This window comes from Taudactylus pleione, unplaced genomic scaffold (genome assembly GCF_031769625.1).
Source record: "Taudactylus pleione unplaced genomic scaffold, aTauple2 ptg000310l, whole genome shotgun sequence".
NCBI lineage: Eukaryota > Metazoa > Chordata > Amphibia > Anura > Myobatrachidae > Taudactylus > Taudactylus pleione.
In genome coordinates, this window is record NW_028284711.1 from 1 (window position 1) to 20,598 (window position 20,598).

General features: G+C 44.2%; 1 protein-coding gene across 1 annotated transcript in view; it reads right to left on the reverse strand.

The window, feature by feature from the left end:
- Window positions 1-6,489: 6,489 nt before the first annotated feature.
- LOC148511348 (tyrosine-protein kinase JAK1-like) overlaps window positions 6,490-20,598 on the reverse strand; it is a gene marked incomplete at its 3' end in the record, with an annotated part of 104,200 nt that continues 90,091 nt past the window's right edge. The window contains exons 12-16 of the mRNA XM_088442371.1: window positions 12,391-12,580; window positions 12,155-12,261; window positions 10,378-10,527; window positions 7,625-7,712; window positions 6,490-6,617 (exon numbers count right to left, since the gene is read on the reverse strand). Coding sequence (XP_088298497.1) covers window positions 6,490-6,617; window positions 7,625-7,712; window positions 10,378-10,527; window positions 12,155-12,261; window positions 12,391-12,580 — 663 coding nt within the window. The remainder of the gene's footprint in view (window positions 6,618-7,624; window positions 7,713-10,377; window positions 10,528-12,154; window positions 12,262-12,390; window positions 12,581-20,598) is intronic.

Genomic DNA, 20,598 nt, shown 5'->3' on the forward strand with positions numbered 1-20,598 from the left:
GGTGTTTCTAGTGAAGTCCGGGCAGCGCGCTCTCCCACACGCTGCGGGCGGCGTCCCATTCTGATGACGCGGTTGCTCAGCGCCGCTACTGGTTACCTAGGCAACCACATGTCATCAGTATACAAACATTTACTCCTTAGTGCTACTAAGTGTCCACACACTTCCACCACCACTACGTCATCCTACTTCACACCCATCTGGGTTACATAGTAAAATCAACAAGTTATATGAAATGCATAAAGTTACAATTATGTCATATTGAATTATACCACATATGTCTATAGAGACTCAACACGCATCTCTAAATAGCTGTTACTCTAATGTCGTAATTAATTCTACTGCTAAAAGCTGTTACTGTTGTCATAATTAATTCTACTGCATATGTCTATAGAAGCTCAACATGCATCTCTTAATAGATGTATCTACCCACATAGAAATCAATATACATGTATATATATATTACCAAATTCACCAAACTACCAACACTCAGAAGATATAAACCAATCAATTACCATGCCATATTTAACCATAAAGCAATTCATGTATTTTATAATGAGTTCCAACAGATCTTATCATTAAGACCCTTTGGTATTATCGTATCCAGTTCTATAATCCATTTTGCTTCCATTCTCAATAATCGATTACCTCTATCACCGCCACGTATCAGGGGAGGCACATGATCAATAATTATATGTCTCAATTGTGATATATTATGCCCTCTCTCCGCAAAATGCCGCGCAACCGGCTGATCATTTGCTTTGCCAGTCAGAGCTGATCTGATGGCTCCACGATGCAGCGCCATCCTTTCCCGCATCGTTCTGATGGTTTTACCCACATAAGCGAGTCCACACGGGCAGATTATCATGTATACAATATGATTAGTAGTACATGTTAATACATGATTGATTTTATAAACAGTATTGGTGAATTTGTCATCAAGAACGTTCAGCGATGTGGAGTTAAGAGTGCTTAATAAAGGACTATCGTTTGTGCCAACTATCAAATTTAATGAGTTTGCATGGCAGTTGGATCTTCATAAATACTCACGGAAGTTACGCCTTCGTGAACATTTTCAACATACTCCGGAGGTTGCTGTGAATGAACCTTTGTCTGATTTTATACAACATAGATCTAAGTCCAAATTTGATCCACAAACATAACTCATCAATTAAAACATATACGAGGTTGCTTGATAACTCAGTTCAGAGATATAATATGGCTTCAAATCAAGTACATACTAACCTGTCAAAAGAGGAATCTATGGCCCTAAAAAAACTAAGTGGATATAGGGACGTTATCTTTCGACCGGCAGATAAAGGGGGAGCCACTGTGATTTGGGATTTGCAAGATTACATGTGTGAGGTAGACCAGCATTTAAGTGATGAAGGGACATATTGCCCATTGCCTAATGACCCTACGATTGCAATACAAGATGGAATTGGACACTATTTTGAATACAGCAGAAACACAAGGGGCAATCTCCAAGAAATTGAAGCTTGCCTTAATACAAGATTTTCCTGTTGTTCCAACCTTGTATTTGACACCTAAAATACATAAGGATGCAATTAGGCCGCCAAGTCGCCCTATAATTTCTGCACGCGATTCTTTATACCAACCTGTAGCGCAAATGCTGGATCGTGTTTGCAACCTGTTCTGAGTAAATTTCCTACAGTGCTCAAAGATACAACAATGTTTCTTAACCATCTTATTAGTATTAAAAATGTCCCTGAGCATACATTGATGTGTGTCATGGATGTGTGTAATTTATACACTTCCATTCCACATCATTTGGGATTACAAGCAATTAAAAACATATTGGAAAACCAGGAGAATAGTGATCTTGACAAGAATTTGCTTCTTCAATTGTTGGAGTTAACATTGACCAGAAATTATTTTTTTTCTAATGGTAATTTTTTTCTCCAGTGTGCGGGATGTGCCATGGGCAGCAGTGTTGCCCCCACATATGCAAATTTGTATATGGTGGTAGAAGAACAGGAGATGTTTTTTAACAATCTAGACATTTCAAAGCACATTTTATTTTATTGCCGATTTATAGATGATCTCTTTATGTTTTGGACTGGGGTGAACAGCTATTGATCAAATTGATGCAAGAAATTAACAACAGACGATCCACTATTAAGCTTACTTATGAATTTAGTTATACTAAAATCCATTATTTGGATGTTGAAGTAGATATTAATAAAGGTGTAATTAAAACCAACATATATAGTAAACCTACTGACAGAAATAATCTATTGCATGCAGCTAGCCACCATCCTGCAGCATTGAAGAGGGGGCTTCCACGTTCTCAAATGCTCAGAGCAATACGCATTACAAGTGATCCCACAGAGGCAGAGGCAGCGATTGATGCAATTATTGACAAATTTATCAACAGAGGATACAATATCCAACAATTGAAACAACAAAAAGTTCAAGTCATGAAGATTGATCGTAGTCAACTACTAAAACCTTCAGTGAAAAAAGATAAAATGATTATTCCATGGAAACATCATCTCTCCACTGTAAGTCCAGTGATTCAGCATGCAAGTAAGGCATGCTGGCCGATTATAGCCACAGATGTGAGTTTACCTGGTTTAAAGAAATATAGACCGATGACATGCTTTCTTAGAGGCCGCAATATAAAGACAGTATTGTACATACTGTGACATAACTGGACATAATATACATCCTGTGGATGAGACTACATTTTTGAGAAAAAGAAATGGATGTTACAAGTGTTTCCATTGCACAACCTGCCGTAATATGATAGTGGATAAAGAATTCAAACACCCACATAAAAATACTGTTTATAAAATCAATCATGTATTAACATGTACTACTAATCATATTGTATACATGATAATCTGCCCGTGTGGACTCGCTTATGTGGGTAAAACCATCAGAACGATGCGGAAAGGATGGCGCTGCATCGTGGAGCCATCAGATCAGCTCTGACTGGCAAAGCAAATGATCAGCCGGTTGCGCAGCATTTTGCGGAGAGAGGGCATAATATATAACAATTGAGACATATAATTATTGATCATGTGCCTCCCCTGATACGTGGCGGTGATAGAGGTAATCGATTATTGAGAATGGAAGCAAAATGGATTATAGAACTGGATACGATAATACCAAAGGGTCTTAATGATAAGATCTGTTGGAACTCATTATAAAATACATGAATTGCTTTATGGTTAAATATGGCATGGTAATTGATTGGTTTATATCTTCTGAGTGTTGGTAGTTTGGTGAATTTGGTAATATATATATACATGTATATTGATTTCTATGTGGGTAGATACATCTATTAAGAGATGCATGTTGAGCTTCTATAGACATATGCAGTAGAATTAATTATGACAACAGTAACAGCTTTTAGCAGTAGAATTAATTACGACATTAGAGTAACAGCTATTTAGAGATGCGTGTTGAGTCTCTATAGACATATGCGGTATAATTTAATATGACATAATTGTAACTTTATGCATTTCATATAACTTGTTGATTTTACTATGTAACCCAGATGGGTGTGAAGTAGGATGACGTAGTGGTGGTGGAAGTGTGTGGACACTTAGTAGCACTAAGGAGTAAATGTTTGTATACTGATGACGTGTGGTTGCCTAGGTAACCAGTAGCGGCGCTGAGCAACCGCGTCATCAGAATGGGACGCCGCCCGCAGCGTGTGGGAGAGCGCGCTGCCCGGACTTCACTAGAAACACCTGGGTGACTATTTAAGGTAAGAGTTTGGTTTTAATTTTTGTATAACCTTGACAAAAGGGCTGGTGCCCTGAAACGTTGGTGTGTTTCAATAAAGCAGGATAAAGACCTTCAGTGCCGCCTCGAATTGTTGGTATATATATATATATATATATTTTTTTTGTTATATATATATATATATACACATACATACATACACACACACACACACACATACACACACATATATATATATATATATATATATACACACACACACATTATATATATATATATATATATATATATATATATATATAGATAGAGAGAGAGAGAGAGAGAGAGGGAGAGACACGTAGATATATAAAACTATTACATATTTAATCTCACGGTGGCTCTGCAATGAATCATGGGTAAGTGGATAAGGAAATAATGACATAAATGTATCTTAATTTACGGAGCAGCCACAACTGTCAGCAGGGTGAGAGGGGTAATGAGAATTAATGGATACATAGCTGTAGTGATGAGCAGCGGCTAATTGAGGTTACCGCATATCATGTGTAATTTAATAGAGCCATTTAGCACTAAAGCGCTATTACTATGGTACTAAGTCAGCTCCGCACAGAGAAAATTAATAGAGATATTGATTTTTCACTCATATTACCAAGCTGTTCATTTCCTATTAGGCAGCTGAATGCAGCAATGTATAAAGTCATTACAGCTTCTGTGAAACACAAGCTACATGCCAGTTACTGAATGGACTCCGGCCATTACTGTGGCCCGCAAGGCCGTGAATTTGGGCAAATGCTACGATCTAAAAGAACCTCTGCAGGTCAGAATAAATAAACCGAGATTGTAACGCTAAGTTATTGCAATTTTAGGCAAAGGAAATATCTCTGCCGCTACAGGTGTTCACGCGACATCCCTATATTGGCCACTAGAGGCAGCACTGTCTTGCAGCAGAGTGTGGATGATATATTGCATTGACCCAATTGCATACACAAGGAGGGAAGAGATAAAATAAGAAAGTTTATAAAAGAATAATCTGTTCTTTTTAAAAGTTAGTGGGAAAAGCTAAAACTAGATCCATTACAGTAGAGCGACACTCATTTACTTAGCACAGAGGTTCCCCAACAGTTCAGGTTCAAAGGTGCGTACAACACACACACAACGATTTTTTGAACGATTTAACTATAACAACTTCTTTATCGTTCAAAACATCGTTCAGTGTAAAACGATAAACGATGTACGATTATCGTTCAGGCGCGTTCGTGTTTGTCGACTGTAGTTCAGTCAGACTGGCCAACTGAACGATTTTCAATAGAAGTTGCAACATATTTCCTTCAACACACAGAAAATCGTTTATTAAGTAAAAGTAAAACCAACTACTTTGTAAAACTATTTTCGTTCACTTTTTCAAGGGAAAAACTGAACGAAAATCGGTCATTACTTACATCGTTGTGTGTGTGCGCACCTTTAGAGATAACCTTGGTTGAGCACAGGTGACTTAATTAGTACCTCAGTCAATTTGATTTAATTACCTGTGCTCAACCATGGATATCTGTAAAGCTGGGCATACACTATACAATTATTTGTCAGATATCTGTCCAATCTGGCTGGTTGGAATGAAAACCTGGTAATGTATGGGAGTAAATGACAGTCGTCCATTCGCTCACAAACACTGGAAAATAGGCAAAAATGGTCGTTCAGATAAATTGGTTAAAACACACAAATGTAACCAATTTGAACAATTTTTTTGTCCTTTTTTCAGTGTTTAAAACTATATGATCGACTGTCATTTGCTCCCATACATTACCAGGTTTTCATTCCAACCAGCCAGATTGGACAGATATCTGACAGATAATTGTATAGTGGATGCCCAGCTTAAGCTGCATACACACAAGATTTTCTGTTCAACCATCCAACTAGTTGATTGGTTGGAATGAAAATCTGGTAAGGTATGAAAGCAAATGACAATCAGCAATTTGCTCCCAAACGCCGGCAAATGGACAAAAACTGTTGTTTGAACAAATTGTTTAGATCAAAACATTTAACACACTTATCGGACCGACCATTTTCATCTGAATTCTGGCATTTAGGAGCAAATTGCTGATCATCAGTTACTCCCATACGTTACCAGATTTACATTCCAACCAATCAACTAGTTGGATGGTTGGACAGAAAATCTTTACATGTGTATGCAACTTAAGACCAGAACTGTTGAGGAGCCTTGAGGACTGCGTTTGGGAACCACTGACTTAGCAGTAATCGTCTGCTTTCGGACTCTCTGGAAAGGAAGGCGTTTCACACCACACAATAACGTCCGAGGGCCAAACTCCGTTACAATTATTTTATTTAAGAAACAGTAATAAGGGGTCAAACACACAGGCATATATACTGCATGTAGCTTGGTATTTTATCTCAGTGGATCCCAAACTCAGTCCCCAAAGCACACTAACCGTCCAGGATTTAGGCATATGCATGCTTAAAGCACAGATGATTTAATTAGTACCGTCAATTTGATTATACCATCTGTGCACAAGCCTGGATATCCTTAAAACTTGGACTGTGCGGGTGCCTTGAGGAAAAAGTTTGGGAAACCCTGCCAGCTGGGCTCCCATGAAAGGAGCATCAACATTGGTAGAATGCTTTAATGCCTATGTATTATATACATTTTATTGTATCTATTGCAGGCTTTATTGTGCATTGTATTATATATGTATGTAGCGACTCCTACAACGAAAGGGAATTGCCTTAGTGGTCTCAGTCGCTGACCCATAGAACACGACTCACCAGGTAACTCAGGGCACCCGCCAGCTGCTTGGCAACCTGGAATTTCCAGGGTGTAGTGAGAACCTCACTTCTGCGATGCATGAATAGGTCCAGGGGGCCGAAGTCAACAAATTCTTCAACCATGATGTCTGAAAGAAGGATGGAAGCTGTCCGTTACCTACGTAGGTCTAACGAGTCCAGATTCATAGCATGTTTATAGGTACTTTTATTAGAGATAATTGTGGCCAACACGTGAATATTTTATGGCAGTGTAACGCTCATCAGGAAGGGGGCACAGGATTCTATTGAAGCAGGAGACGTCAAAATACAACGTTATAGGCCATAAAATGATATATATAGGGTCACTAATAGAAGATATTCTAGGGAACAATTCTGGAATCTGGGGTCAGAGCAACTGGTCAGATTACGAATTAAAATTTACGACTGCGGTTTGGAAAATGAAAGCAAACACCTGATTGGCTGCTGTGAGCAATAGCACATTACAGTTTTTTTTGTGAGAAGTTTCCCAATTATCCAAAAGATGGGCAATAAAATATTAGCACAGTCAGTACAGGTTGAGTCTCCCATATCCAAATATTCCGAAATACGGAATAATTTTGGCATGACTGAGATAATAAAACCTTTGATTTTTGATGTTTCAATGTACACAAACTTTGTCTAAGGCACAAATTATTAAAAATATGGTATAAAATTACCTTCAGGCTGTGTGTATAAGGTGTAAATGAAACGTAAATATATTTCATGCATGTACACAAACTTTGCTTGAGCCACATAATTATTGAAAATATTGTATAAAATGAGCTGCAGGCTGTGTGTATAAGGTGCATATAACACATAAATGCATTCTGTGTGTATATTGGATCCCATTTCCAAGATATTTCATTATGATATGCAATTATTCCAAAATACGGAATATTCCGTTATCCAAAATATCCCTGGTCCCAAGCATTTTGGATATGGGAGACTCAACCTGTACTTCTTTAAAGCCGTAATTATTGGCTCTGAGTTAATATTAAATCTAAAAATAAATAAATGAACTAAAAAATAATGGTCTTAGCGCAGCTTTACAAAAGTGAAATTTGTGGCAAAAACAAGGAATTACGTCAAACCGACAATTCTCACTCGTCTCACTTACTTTCCACGTCTCGCACACACACGCCGTGGAGCAGTACAATGTGCTTGTGAGACACTTGCCTCATCATGCTCGCCGTCTCGAAAAACGCCTGAGGGAGAGGAGAGAGATGAGTCACAGGTCTAACACGGCACTGAGATAGCGGATTCCTACAATGAGGGGAGGAACGGGGAGCGCAGAAAGACTATGTTGTAGTGATGGGTATTGTCTGGGGGTTGCGGACTCTGGGCCGGATTGAGAAACGGACGGTAATTTCCGGCGCCGCTGTGTCTTTGTACCCAGCAGCCGTGCAAAATTATGCAAAAGACGCAGAAAGCGTCTTAATTAAAAGGACGCCCACTTCTGGCTTCTCTGATGCGCTTGTTGCAGCATTGGATCAACCGTGACCATCAGACATCTGAGCAACCCCAGGTTACTCAGGAAGTCCGGCAAAATCAGGCTGTCAGAGCAAGTGAAGCTGAGTCCAAGGATGCAGCCGCTGGCTTCAGCAAGCCCAGATATTGGGGCAGACACTCTCCATTTTCTGGAATGCTCCCTATCAATCCTGCTGCAGCTTTTTTGGGCACTGCGATTGATGTCGCAGGACCAGATCTGCATATGTGCAAATCGTTAAACATCTGAGAATTACGTGAATATCAAATTTATGTAAATCTTTGAATCAGGCTCTTAGTAAGTGACATGCAGTTCCCTAAGGGAGGATTACCGTCATGTACTTATAATAACGGGCTTTATGGCTCATTTTAACCAAACGTACTGGTTGCTACACCTTAGACGTCACTATTCCATAGGAGATGGAAACACTAGCATGCATAAAGGACATCTCTCGATCAGTTCTATGAAACTAACAGCTACTGATGCACAGATGCCGGGCAGGAGCAGGTAAAGCCTCTAACGCAAATTCTTATTATTTTTTTCGTGTGCATGTATCAAATGTAAACATATAGGGAAGACTGTACAGATAGTCTTGTGTTACGACTTCACCTCGCTTACATAAGTACTTTTAAGTCTAAGGGCCGTATTCAATTTGGAGGGAAAAGTCCGTTGCCGGACTTTGCCGTCATCGCTGGTTTTGGGGTGCGAAAAAGTATTGCGCTCGTCCCCGCTTATCCCCATATTCAATTCGAAAGCGCTGAAAACGGGACCCGGCGAAACTGAAATCGGCGAAAAGTTGCGTCAGTGTTGGGGAAATCAGCCTGACACCCCCTAAAAGATGCTCTAACATGGGGGATCACTATGGGTACCCCCGATTGGCCGTGCTGAAGGTATTTGGGTCTTTGAATGGTCTCAATAGGCGCTATTTAGCGTCTTTCAGCAAGTGGTGAAAAATAGCATTTTTAATTATTTTTTTTTGGGGGGGGGGGGAATAAGTAGTCCCATCAAATTTGGGGTACATGAAAATGGGCGCAAACATAATTTAAAGTTTCTAAAGTAAAGCATTAAAAAGCGCCAAAATCGCACCATCAGCAAACACCTGCAATCCAAAATACACCTCCCCCATACTTCCAGACCCCCCAAAGGCTAGTTTTTTATTTTGTACCCCCAGTTTGATTTTTTTCACCAATTTTTTTCAAAGTGCTTTTTTGGGGAGTCCTTTGTGTTTTTAGCGTTCCCGCTAGGCTGTTTTAGCGGGGCGCGGCGCCTTGCCCTCCTCTGCCCTCACAGCCTACACTCTGCCCTCACAGCCTGCGGGTGCCGTCTACACAGGTCGGAGTGTCCCGCGGGTGGAGAAATGTGCGGTGATACGGTCACCGCGGGAGAATAGACGCCGGACGCATGCGCCCAGCATCTATTCTCCCTGTCTGCAGCGCCCCCAAGAGTGACGAAAAGGGGACGCGTCTTATAGACACGCCCCCTTTTCAATGATCACGCCCCTCTCTAGCTCCGGCGCCCTGCCTGCCACCAGAGTTAGAGTGAACACTATGTTTTTATTGCGTTTTTTGACGCAATTAGCGTCAAGGGGGGTGTAAGAAGGGTTTAGGGGCGTTGCCGCAATTTTGCACCCCAAAACCCCAATTCTGCACTTTTTTCTGCTGAGTGTTCATAGGCTAAGTGCAATAGTGAGCGCTATATAGGGGAACAAGATATAGTAGTGTAAATAAATTTGTGGCACCTGTAAAAAGAAATTGTGAGGTTAAGTGTTTATAGCTCCTTTTGGAAAAAGTAGTGTTCCCCGACCTGACCCGCACACACTCCCTATAGGGATCGAAGGCTCAAGCTCAGGGTAAGATAGGGAAAGTTGGAACGCTGTTGATCATTGCGGCAAAGTGACAATGTAACGGGACCCACCACTACTTTTTCCAAAAGGAGCTATAAACATTTAACCTTACAATTTCTTTTTACAGGTGCCACCAATCTATCTACACTACTATATCTTGTTCCACGATACAGCGCTCACTATTGCACTTAGAATTAATTATTTACTGAGCTGCTGTAGCTATTCATACATTAGCGCGGAGTCACAATTATTTTTTGATGGGTATTCATAGGCAAAACTTTTTCGCCTACTACATTGCATTACCGTGCTGGCGAAAAGACGCTAAAATTGAATACGGGGATAAATGTAATCGGCATCATCATTTTTCAAACACAGCCTGTAAAGTGACAGCTAGAAGCTAATGGATTGGTACTTTCTCTCTCTCTTCAAGGTTTGATACATATCACATATAGAACACACGAAACGCGTGAGCCTATTAAAGGGCTGCGACTAAAACGATGATTTGGCATCTGACTAGAGAGAAAGAGAACCGTAAACAGACCAGAGAGATGTCCCTGTGGCTCGGATCCAGCACTTTCAGGATGACTTTAATCTCTTTGTCGGAGCTGGACACCTCGCTGTCACCATCGTCCTTGTAGTTGAGTTTCCCTGCGTAGATCTGTGTCCTGGTTCCTCGTCCCATATGTTCCAGCTGCAGGATAAATACATGCCTGAGGCAGACTGGACACTATGCAACATTCTATACCCTACCTCTATGGCAGTGGTCAGGGAACAGGGGTAAATTACCCCACATGGGGTAAAAATGAAATTCCTGGGGGTAATGGACAGACAGCCGGGCATGCATATGAATCATTCTGTAATATAGAATGAATCATATACATGCCCGGCTGTGCCGCAGGGAGGCTCTAAGCCGGATACCTACTGAGATGTTATTACCAGCGGGCGCCCGGCTCCTTCCCTGCAGCGCCGCGTTAGTCATGACGTCTCTCCCATAGTTCCGAGGAGCAGCCGGATGGACAGGACGGCGGTGGATGCAGGAGCCGGGATTCAGGTAAGTGGGTGTTTTTGTACAAGCGGCACTACAGGGGCACTACTACAGGGGCACTATATGGGGGCACTACAACAGGGGCATAACTATGGGGGCACTACAACAGGGGCATAACTATGGGGGCACTACTACAGGGTCATTATATGGGGGCACTACTACAGGGGAATAACTATGGGGCAACTACTACAGAGGCATAACTATGGGGGCACTACTATATGATTTCCTTCCTTTCAAATCAAGGGGGTAATGTCGGTGTATCTAAATATATTTTGGGGTAAAAGGTAAAAAAAAAAGTTCTCTGACCCCTGCACTATGGGGACTCGCAAAAGAGAACCTACATTTTCCCCAGCATAAAAACAGAAAATGTGTCAAGGAAAAATGGATATTGAGGGGTCTATAAACTAAGCAGTGTTAGGAGAGAGAGTGAAAAGTGATAAAGTACCAGCCAATCAGCTCCCAACTAACATTTTTCAAACACAGCCTCAGAGATGACAGTTGGGAGCTGATTGGCTGGCACCTTATCACTTTTCACTGTGTCTCCTAACACTGCTTAGTAAATAGACCCCTAAGTCGAGAAGGAAATCATTAAAAATGAAGATAATTTTCTGAGAACGCCCCCATTCTCTTTAATGTTACCCCACTTTAAAATACACATTGTATACATGTCTAGAACCTCTAGAGCAGTACTTTAGTCGGGACCCTCACTGAGGAGCATACTGGCACTTATATATGGCTGGGATCACTAGCACTACCCATCAGCACTACTTGGGTGTTTCGATAGGTGGAGACACCGGAAGCAGCTGCTGTAAAACATAAGCCAGCCAGTGATTGGAGGGGCGCAGACTCCTCCAATCATCAGCCAGCTTTCACTGCGCATCGGAGCGCCGCAGCTACAGTGTGACGCGATGCGAGCGCAAATGCGCCGGATCCTGCCCAATGCACAACACTTAAGATATGGAAATGAAAATAGATATATTCTGAAAAGAACAATCCCTAGGACCATGGACCCTGAGTAGTAAGGAGCGGCAGTCCCACCCTATTTATGATCTAAAGTTGGGAGCTTGCAATGCAGGAAGCAGCGATCCATCCATGCTTTGATTATATTTTATGGGAGAGGTCCTCAATGGATCCCAGCCCAACGCACCGCGACAGACTTTCGCTAAAACGCTGCCACAGGCCATTGCCGGCTTTGAGCAGATCTATGAAAATGCACGTGCAGCCGTAATGGAAAGCAGATCCGTTTATATTGGGGGTCATATAACGTACTCACTTGCTTAATTTCTTCCTTCAGTATTCTGTGGAAACTCAGCTGGCTGATGTGATAAACCGGCTGCCAGTCCATCGCCTTCTTCGTCGCAATCAACAGGTTTGAAATCTCTGCGGACAAGTGAATAAATAACGTTATGTTATGTTGTAACAATGCTCGCTGGTTATTTATCAGGAGTGATTTCACTTAGAATGGTAGTGTGAGAGGGGCTAGGTGGGGAGGGGGGGAATACATCTTACCTCTCGGTTTGGGAGGACAACATCTCTTCAACGTGAAGCTGACATCATCTGTCCTAAGAACTTGTCCCTTCAAGTGCTCCATGAGTTGTTTCAGTGTGTCAAAGACCCGGTCTGAGCCCAGCAGACAGTACGTTTTGTCTTTCACTTCAATCTGGAAGTTCTTGTACTGCTTCAAACTCTTGGATTCATACTGGTGAGAAGCGATAAGACAAACTGGTAAGGACTCGACAGCTGGAAACCTCACTTCATTTATAGGAACGGTGGGGAAAGGAATCGTAGATCGGACAAAATGCTGCCTAGACATCTTTATTCCATACAGCTATTTGTACTGCAGTGGTTTTCGGAGTAATTGATGAGAGAATCAGCATTATATTCCCTTTTTTTTTTTTTTTTCACAGACAATATGTTAGGACAAACTCCAATATATCAAATTGCAGCCCCCAGTCCGGGCACGCGGAGACTGTAACAAACGCTAATGACAAATAGGGTCTTACAATAAAGCACCAGTTACCACTGCAGCTATGTAACATTAAACAATATTTTATTCCATTTATCTCTAAGGTCATTAACACCCAGTTATTTCACGTATAGTAAATTAATTCAGTAGTACACAGGCTTTGAAATATTATGTCAAATAGTGGCTTTGCTCTATAAAGCAGTGATAGAGAGGATCACTTGTCTCCTGCACTTGTATCTGGATTTAGTGGACTCCAGATCTTTCCTGACACAGCGCCCCCTAATGTCAGAACTAGGGACTATGACATCAGCATAGGATATTACATGCTATTACCATGTTTTACCTGGTTCTAGTTTATTCCAAATACAAAAAAAAGTTGCAAAAAGAAGCCATCTTTAAACTTAAAAAATCCACAGGTTCAGTGTCCCGGTAATTGTTAGAACGTCAAATAGCTTTAAAATTGAATAAGAAAACAAGATTTAAATTTTTTTTATTGACCCAATAATACAATTAATTGTTCTTATATATTTCTCATATTACAATTTAAGAAAAATATATAAGAGACAAAACTATATCCAACATATATTTATAGCACATTGCTTTTTATATATACACAGTATATATATATATATATATATATATATATATATATATATATATAGAGGTACTGGCGCCAACTTATCCAATAATCCACTATACGTTCTCCCAAATAGTGCAGGGTATCAGCTGGACCTAGTGTGACAGAGCTTTTGGAAGAGGCCCTTATGTGTGCATTGTGCAAAGGTACTGGGTCTAGAGCGACTGACTTATATTGAACCAAGTGATGTGCAAGAACAAATAAATAGTGTGAATGCTACAAACAGCAAATATTTGAAGATACCATGTATCAATTTAATAAGTATACACAACACAACAAATAACAAGAGATATGGTAAGAACTTACCTTTGTTATCTCTGTTTCTACGAAGTCCATAGGGTCCACAGGGTTGACCTTGGGGTATAGCTTGGATCTGGATCCATGGGCACCATATAGTTAAAGCTTTAGCTCCCAGGATGCACTTGGGTCCATCCTCCTCTATACCCCGCCCCCGAGCCACAGGCACCTCAGTTGGTAAGCAGCTCAGGCCGGAGGAGGAGACGAAACAGAGAGAAGGAAGACTGGAACACACAAGAAACCATACTCACAGAAATGGGAGACGGAAAACCGGTGACCAGCCACACAGCCCATATGAAGCCAGGTGCGTCAGGGCGGGCGCCCTGTGGACCCTATGGACTTCGTAGAAACAGATAACAGAGGTAAGTTCTTACCATATCTCTTGTTTTCTACTTCAGGGTCCATAGGGGGTCCACAGGGTTGACCTTGGGGATGTCCCAAAGCAGTTCAACTAAGGGCGGGGACGCTCCTGTGCAGAAAGGAGAATCCTGCGCCCGAAGGATGCATCCTGAGAGGCAAAGGTGTCAAACGCATAACACCTCAAAAACGTCTTAATGGAAGACCAAGTGGCTGCCTTGCACAGCTGAACAGCGGAGTCACCAAGTCTAGCAGCCCAAGAAGGACCCACAGACCGAGTGGAATGAGCCTTAACAGAGGCTGGAACAGGTAAACGTTCCTGTATATAAGCCTCCCTAATAATAGAACAAAGCCAACGGGCTAACGTTTGTTTGTTGGCAGGCCAACCCCTCTTATGAAAACCAAAGAGGACAAACAAAGAATCGGACTTTCTTACAGAAGCAGTCCGACCCACATAAACTCTGAGAGCACGGACAACGTCCAACAAAGCCTCACCAGCTGTAAGATCAGGAGATTGAAAAGCTGGTACCACAAGTTCCTGACTGATGTGGAACTTAGAGACTACTTTAGGCAAAAACTCAGGACGAGTACGAAGTACAGCTCTGTCCAGGTGAAAAAATTAAGAAGGGGGGACTACAGGAAAGTGCCCCCAACTCAGATACCCTCCTGGCCGAAGCAATTGCCAGGAGAAACACAGTCTTAAAAGTGTTAACCACTTGAGGTCAACTGACTCAAGAGGCTCAAAGGGAGGTCCCTGCAGGACCCGAAGAACCACCGTCAAGTCCCACGGAGCCACTGGAGGCACAAAGGGAGGCTGGATTCTAAGAACACCTTGGAAAAAGGTGTGAACGTCAGGCAGTGTAGCGATTCTATGTTGGAACCACACAGACAGAGCCGATACATGAACCTTCAGGGAAGCAAGACGTAAGCCCAGGTCAAGACCTGACTGCAAAAATGCCAAAATCCTAGAAACCCTGAACACCTGAGGATCAAAGTTTCTGGACTCACACCACTGAAAGTGTGCCACACTCTGTGGTAAATCCGTGCAGAGGCAGGCTTACGCGCCCTCAGCATGGTACTGATGACAAAGCCGCGGTACCTTAAGACGGCTGTCTCAAGAGCCCCGCCGTCAAAGACAGCCGGCCCAGATCTGGTAAAGGCAGGGCCCCTCAGACAGCAGGTCCTAGTGCTGAGGCAGAAGGAACAGAGCGTCTACGGACCAGCTCCTGAGATCGGAGTACCAAGGACGTCTGGGCCACGCTGGAGCCACCAGCAGAAACGTGCCCCCGTCCTGTTTGACTTTTCTGAGTACCCGAGGTAGCAGGGAGATCGGGGGGGAACAGGTACGCTAGGTGAAATGTCCATTTCACAGACAGCGCGTCCACCAGACTTGCGCCTGCGTCCCTTGTCCTTGAGCCGTACACGGGTAACTTGTAATTGTGACGGGAGGCCATCAGGTCCAACACCGGCAGTCCCCATTTGTCCACGAGAAGTTGAAATACCTCTGAGTGAAGCGACCATTCCCCAGGATGCACGTTGTGGGCTGAGGAAGTCTGCCTCCCAATTGAGGACTCCCGGGATGAAGACTGCCGAGATTGCTGGAAGGTGGCACTCCACCCAAGCCAGGATCTGAGACACCTCTAACATCGCAGCCCGACTGCGAGTTCCTCCCTGGTGATTTATGTACGCCACCGTGGTGGCGTTGTCTGATTGCACCTGAACTGCTCTTCCGTGAAGAACGGTGCCTGACGACAGTAGAGCCCGGTACACTGCCCGCAGCTCTAACACGTTTATGGGAAGAGCTGCTTCTTCCGCAGACCACCGGCCGTGAAGAGACAACGAGCCGGTCACTGCTCCCCAACCCCGGAGACTGGCATCTGTTGTGAGCAGAACCCAGTCCGGGATCCAAAAGGGGCGACCCTCGATGAGATGATCTGTCTGAAGCCACCAATTCAGGCACAGGCGCACCACCAGGAACAACACCAGCCACTGAGTCCAGATTCGGTGTAGTAATCCGTTCCATTCGGAAAGAATCTGCACCTGCAGGGGCCTCAAATTAAATTGAGCAAATTCCACCATGTCGAATGCCGACACCATGGACCCTAGAACTCTCATGGCCGAGTGTACCGACACTCTGCTACTGCCCAGGCAACTGTGTATACGCAGTTGTAGGGAGGTAACCTTTTCTGGAGTCAAGACGATCCGCTGTTGACGAGAATCCAGGAGAGCTCCCAAATGGACCATCCTTTGTGATGAGATCAGAGAGGACTTCTTCCAATTTATTAACCACCCGTGTGCTTGTAGACAAGCAATGGTCAGATGGAGATGGAGAAGAAGTACCTCCGGGGAGCCTGTTAGCAGAAGAAGATCGTCCAGATACGGCAACAGTCGTATACCCTGGTTCCGAAGGTGGGCGGCCATGATTGCCATCACCTTGGTGAATACCCTCGGAGCCGTAGACAGGCCAAAGGGCAACGCCCGAAACTGGTAGTGACTTTGCAGTATAGCAAACCTGAGATACCGCTGGTGTACAGGTGCTATAGGCACATGGAGGCAGGCGCCCTGGATATCCAGGGAGACCATGTAATCCCCGGGTTCCATCGCAAGAATGATGGAACGCAGAGTTTCCATCCTGAACTTGGGAACTCTGAGATATTTGTTCAGAGACTTCAAATTGAGGATAGGACGATGAGAACCGTTGGGTTTCTGTACCAGGAACAGAGTAGAGTAGTACCCCGTCCCACGTTGTAACTTTGGAACGGGAACAATGACCCCTGCTTGCAGCAAGGACTCTATAGCTTCCTGAATCTGCGAAGCCTTGGTCTCGTCCAGAGAAGGACTCGTGCAAAAAAACTGGTGGGGCGGCCTGAGCCGAAAGGATAGGGCGTACCCCTGGGAGACTACTTCTCGAACCCAGGCATCCGTGGTGGTAGTGTGCCCACACTGGGCGGATTGAAGAAGTCAGCCTCCCACTCTGGGGTCCCCCAGAGGGAGGCCCGTCCCATCAGGCAGCAGGTTTATCTTCCTGCTTGGAAGAAGGGCGCCAGGCACTCCACGCTCGCTTTTTAGGCTTAGGAGCGACCTTGGTTGCTGACTGCCTTGGAAAGGACTGACCTTTGGCCTTACCTTGAACCCGAAAGGCAGAGCTCCTCACTTTAGCCGGCGTAGAAGCCGAAGGGAGGAAGGCTGACTTGGATTTAGCCAGAGTATCTACTATCTTGTCCAAGTCAGGACCAAATAGCAATTCTCCATTAAAAGGCAAAGCCTCCAGGCCCTTTTTAGAGTCAGCATCAGCCCTCCAAGACCTCAGCCACAAGGACCGGCGAGCAGACACCGCTGTAGCCGAAACCCTAGAGGTCAGCAGACTGGTATCCAACGATGCCACCCCAATATAGGACGCAGCATCTCTCATCTGTCCTACCAGCGCTCTCTGCATCTCCAGAGCATCTTCGGGAAAGGTATCTTCCAAAGCGTTGGCCCAGCTCTCGATGGCCTTAGCCACCCATGAGATGGCCATGGACGGGCGAGCCACTGCCCCTGAGAGAGAGTAAATGGATTTCAATGCAGTCTCCACTTTCCTGTCTGTGGGATCTTTCAAAGAAGAAATAGACGGTAAAGGCAGCGTAGCACTTTTAATTAAGCGGGTGACATGGGAATCCACCGCAGGTGGGGTTTCCCATTTCCTGCAATAATCATCAGGAAAAGGGTAGTTAGAAACCAACCTTTTCTGTGGTTGGAATTTCTTACTAGGCAGCTGCCAAGCTACCGCCATATGATCTGCCAATTGATCAGACAGGGGAAAAACACCTGAAGTAACCTTAACCTTTTTAAAATTAGGATACTTAGGCGCCGGGGCATCCTCCTCTATATGAAGGATGGCTCGCACCGCCTTAACTAATGCCGGCACATTAATGGAGGACCTAGTTTCCACCTCCTGTAGCATCAGAGTCAGAGTCCGACAATTGCGCCGTCAATGTACTAACGACATGCCGTTTGGACGCCTTCAGCGGCATATCACTTTGTAACATCAACTGAAAAGCCGAAGATGTGTCCGCCAGGCTCTGTACCGAGCTGGAGAGTACCTCCACCCAGGGAGGATTAGTCGCCTGAGGGAAACTCTGAAAAGGCACAACAGACATTTGCCTCACATGGGGGGGCTGTACGTACACAGGCATCCCCCGTATAGTGACCTACAGTCTGGGACCCGGGTGGAGACTGCAGTATTTGCGGAATACCCGGGGAATGGGGGATGGGGTGCTGGGGCAACACCCTAGGAGGGACTGTCGGGACCGATAAACGGTCAGCAATCGACACCAGCACCTGTGAAAACATCGCCCATGGAGGGTCCTGTGACATAGGGGTTTTAGTAGGGCCAGGTACCAGCCGGCACAGACCATCCTGAGATAGATCCTCCCTATTAAATCCTGCAGAACAGCATCTGCAGGAAACCAACACAGGGATCCCAGAGTGCTCTACCTCCTCATCAGACATGATACAGTAAATACACAGGAATTACTTATCACAGGAAGCAATATGGTATTAACACCTGCGCACTCTCAAGTGTGCAATACAACAGTTCACAATATGGCACTGTGTGGCACACAACTGTATGTGACTGACCTCACCAATACTTGTTTTATACAAGTGAGGTCCGTAGAAAAGCCCTCCCCCACACACCTTAGGGCCGTAGGAGAAGGAAAGGGATAGGTATAAGCTTACAGTAAGTAGAAATAAATCACAGACAGGCAGCACTAGCAAAAGTCACATACAATGCAGAAAGATATACTCACTGCACCTTCCGCTAAACTCAACCGCCCAGATTCAGTGTCTGGGAGGGCTATAGCGCTGTGTACACTGTCCTACAACAGGGGAGAGGTACACAGGGGGACCGGTCCACATGTACAGCCTGAGAGATCTGCGTTGTGCCACTGGAGAAAATGGCCGCCAGAGACCTCAGAGGAGGAGTGGCCGAAGATAGGAGCAGCTCAGCGATGCCAGACATCGAGCAGAAAGGCGCGCTGAGCTGAGGGGAGGAGCCATAATACAGGGAAAGCTGTCTCCCCCGGCTAGCTATTAACCCCAGGGTTGCTGGTCCCGCTTCCAGCTTACTACCCTGGTGGTCTAGTGTTCACACGGGGTATGCCTCAATGGAGGGGGAGCCCGCCGCCACCGCTAGAGCCTCCGGTCTGTCCCCAGAGACCAGGAGGCATCTGACTGCATTGTTAAAGTATCCGCGGGCCGCCAAAAAAACGGCGACTCGCGGCTTACCTGAATCCCGTATGTCCGGCAGCAGTCAAGGGAGTCCCCAGAGCCCGGCTAGTACAGACTCTGGGGTCCCGCCGCGATCCCCAGATCTGTACTGGCGTCGCGGCGCCAGCGGGAATAACATGCGGCAGCGCGGACGTCTGACAGACAGTCTGATGCTGCCGATTAGTTAAAAAAGTGTGAAAAGTAAGAAAATAATAAAATCTTCTTCTTTAAAAGAAAGCTTTAGGGGCTGCTCCTGCAGCCCCCCTGCAACAGGTGACCGACTTCGGCCGGGCACCAAACTAAACTGAGGTGCCTGTGGCTCTGGGGCGGGGTATAGAGGAGGATGGACCCAAGTGCATCCTGGGAGCTAAAGCTTTAACTGTATGGTGCCCATGGATCCAGAACCAAGCTATACCCCAAGGTCAACCCTGTGGACCCCCTATGGACCCTGAAGTAGAAATATAATCTTTAGATAATCTTATATGCAGCGAAGGTCAGCATCTCTACCTCCTGTTCCCAGGAGTCGGCCGTACAATTCATATAAGCACAAGAAGTGCAAACAGTGTGTTACATAAAGTGCAACAAGTGCTAATAAATATTTAAGAGATGACCAATTTAATAGCCTAAGAGCATTTAAAATGGAATTACAGCAATTAAATGTAGCTAAAAAGGCACAGAAGGATATACATGGATTAGCAGAAATTTTTAAAAAAAAAAACAGTTAAAAACTTATAAAGATATTCTAAAAAGTTTTTTAAAAAACTATTTCAAAATTTTTTTAGAAAGTCTTTGAGAAGTTCATATAGTGCTTATCTGTGGCAGGGATAACTGCCTCTTGCCTGATGAACTACCACAGATAAGGTGCTTAAACATTTGGTCTAATAGCAATTATAGTCTATACAATTGTTTTGCTTTGCAGATGTTGAAGGCACAAATAAGGTAACTACGGGGGACCAGTGCTGTAGCATGTCACACAATTTACCCATGTGTGTGTGACGGTTTCGGGAACTTGTCAGACAGACGGTGATATGAGATACAGCTGATTGGGTGGGTGGCGAGTTTTCCTATGCGCAGCAGGCTGTCTATCAGTAAAACCTATTGAAGGACACCGCAGTTGGACTTTTAAGCCTAGAACTGTATAAAGTGACTAATAACAGTATTTATAAAATAAATGATCAAATACTCAGATTTAAGTTCTAGTAAGGTATGG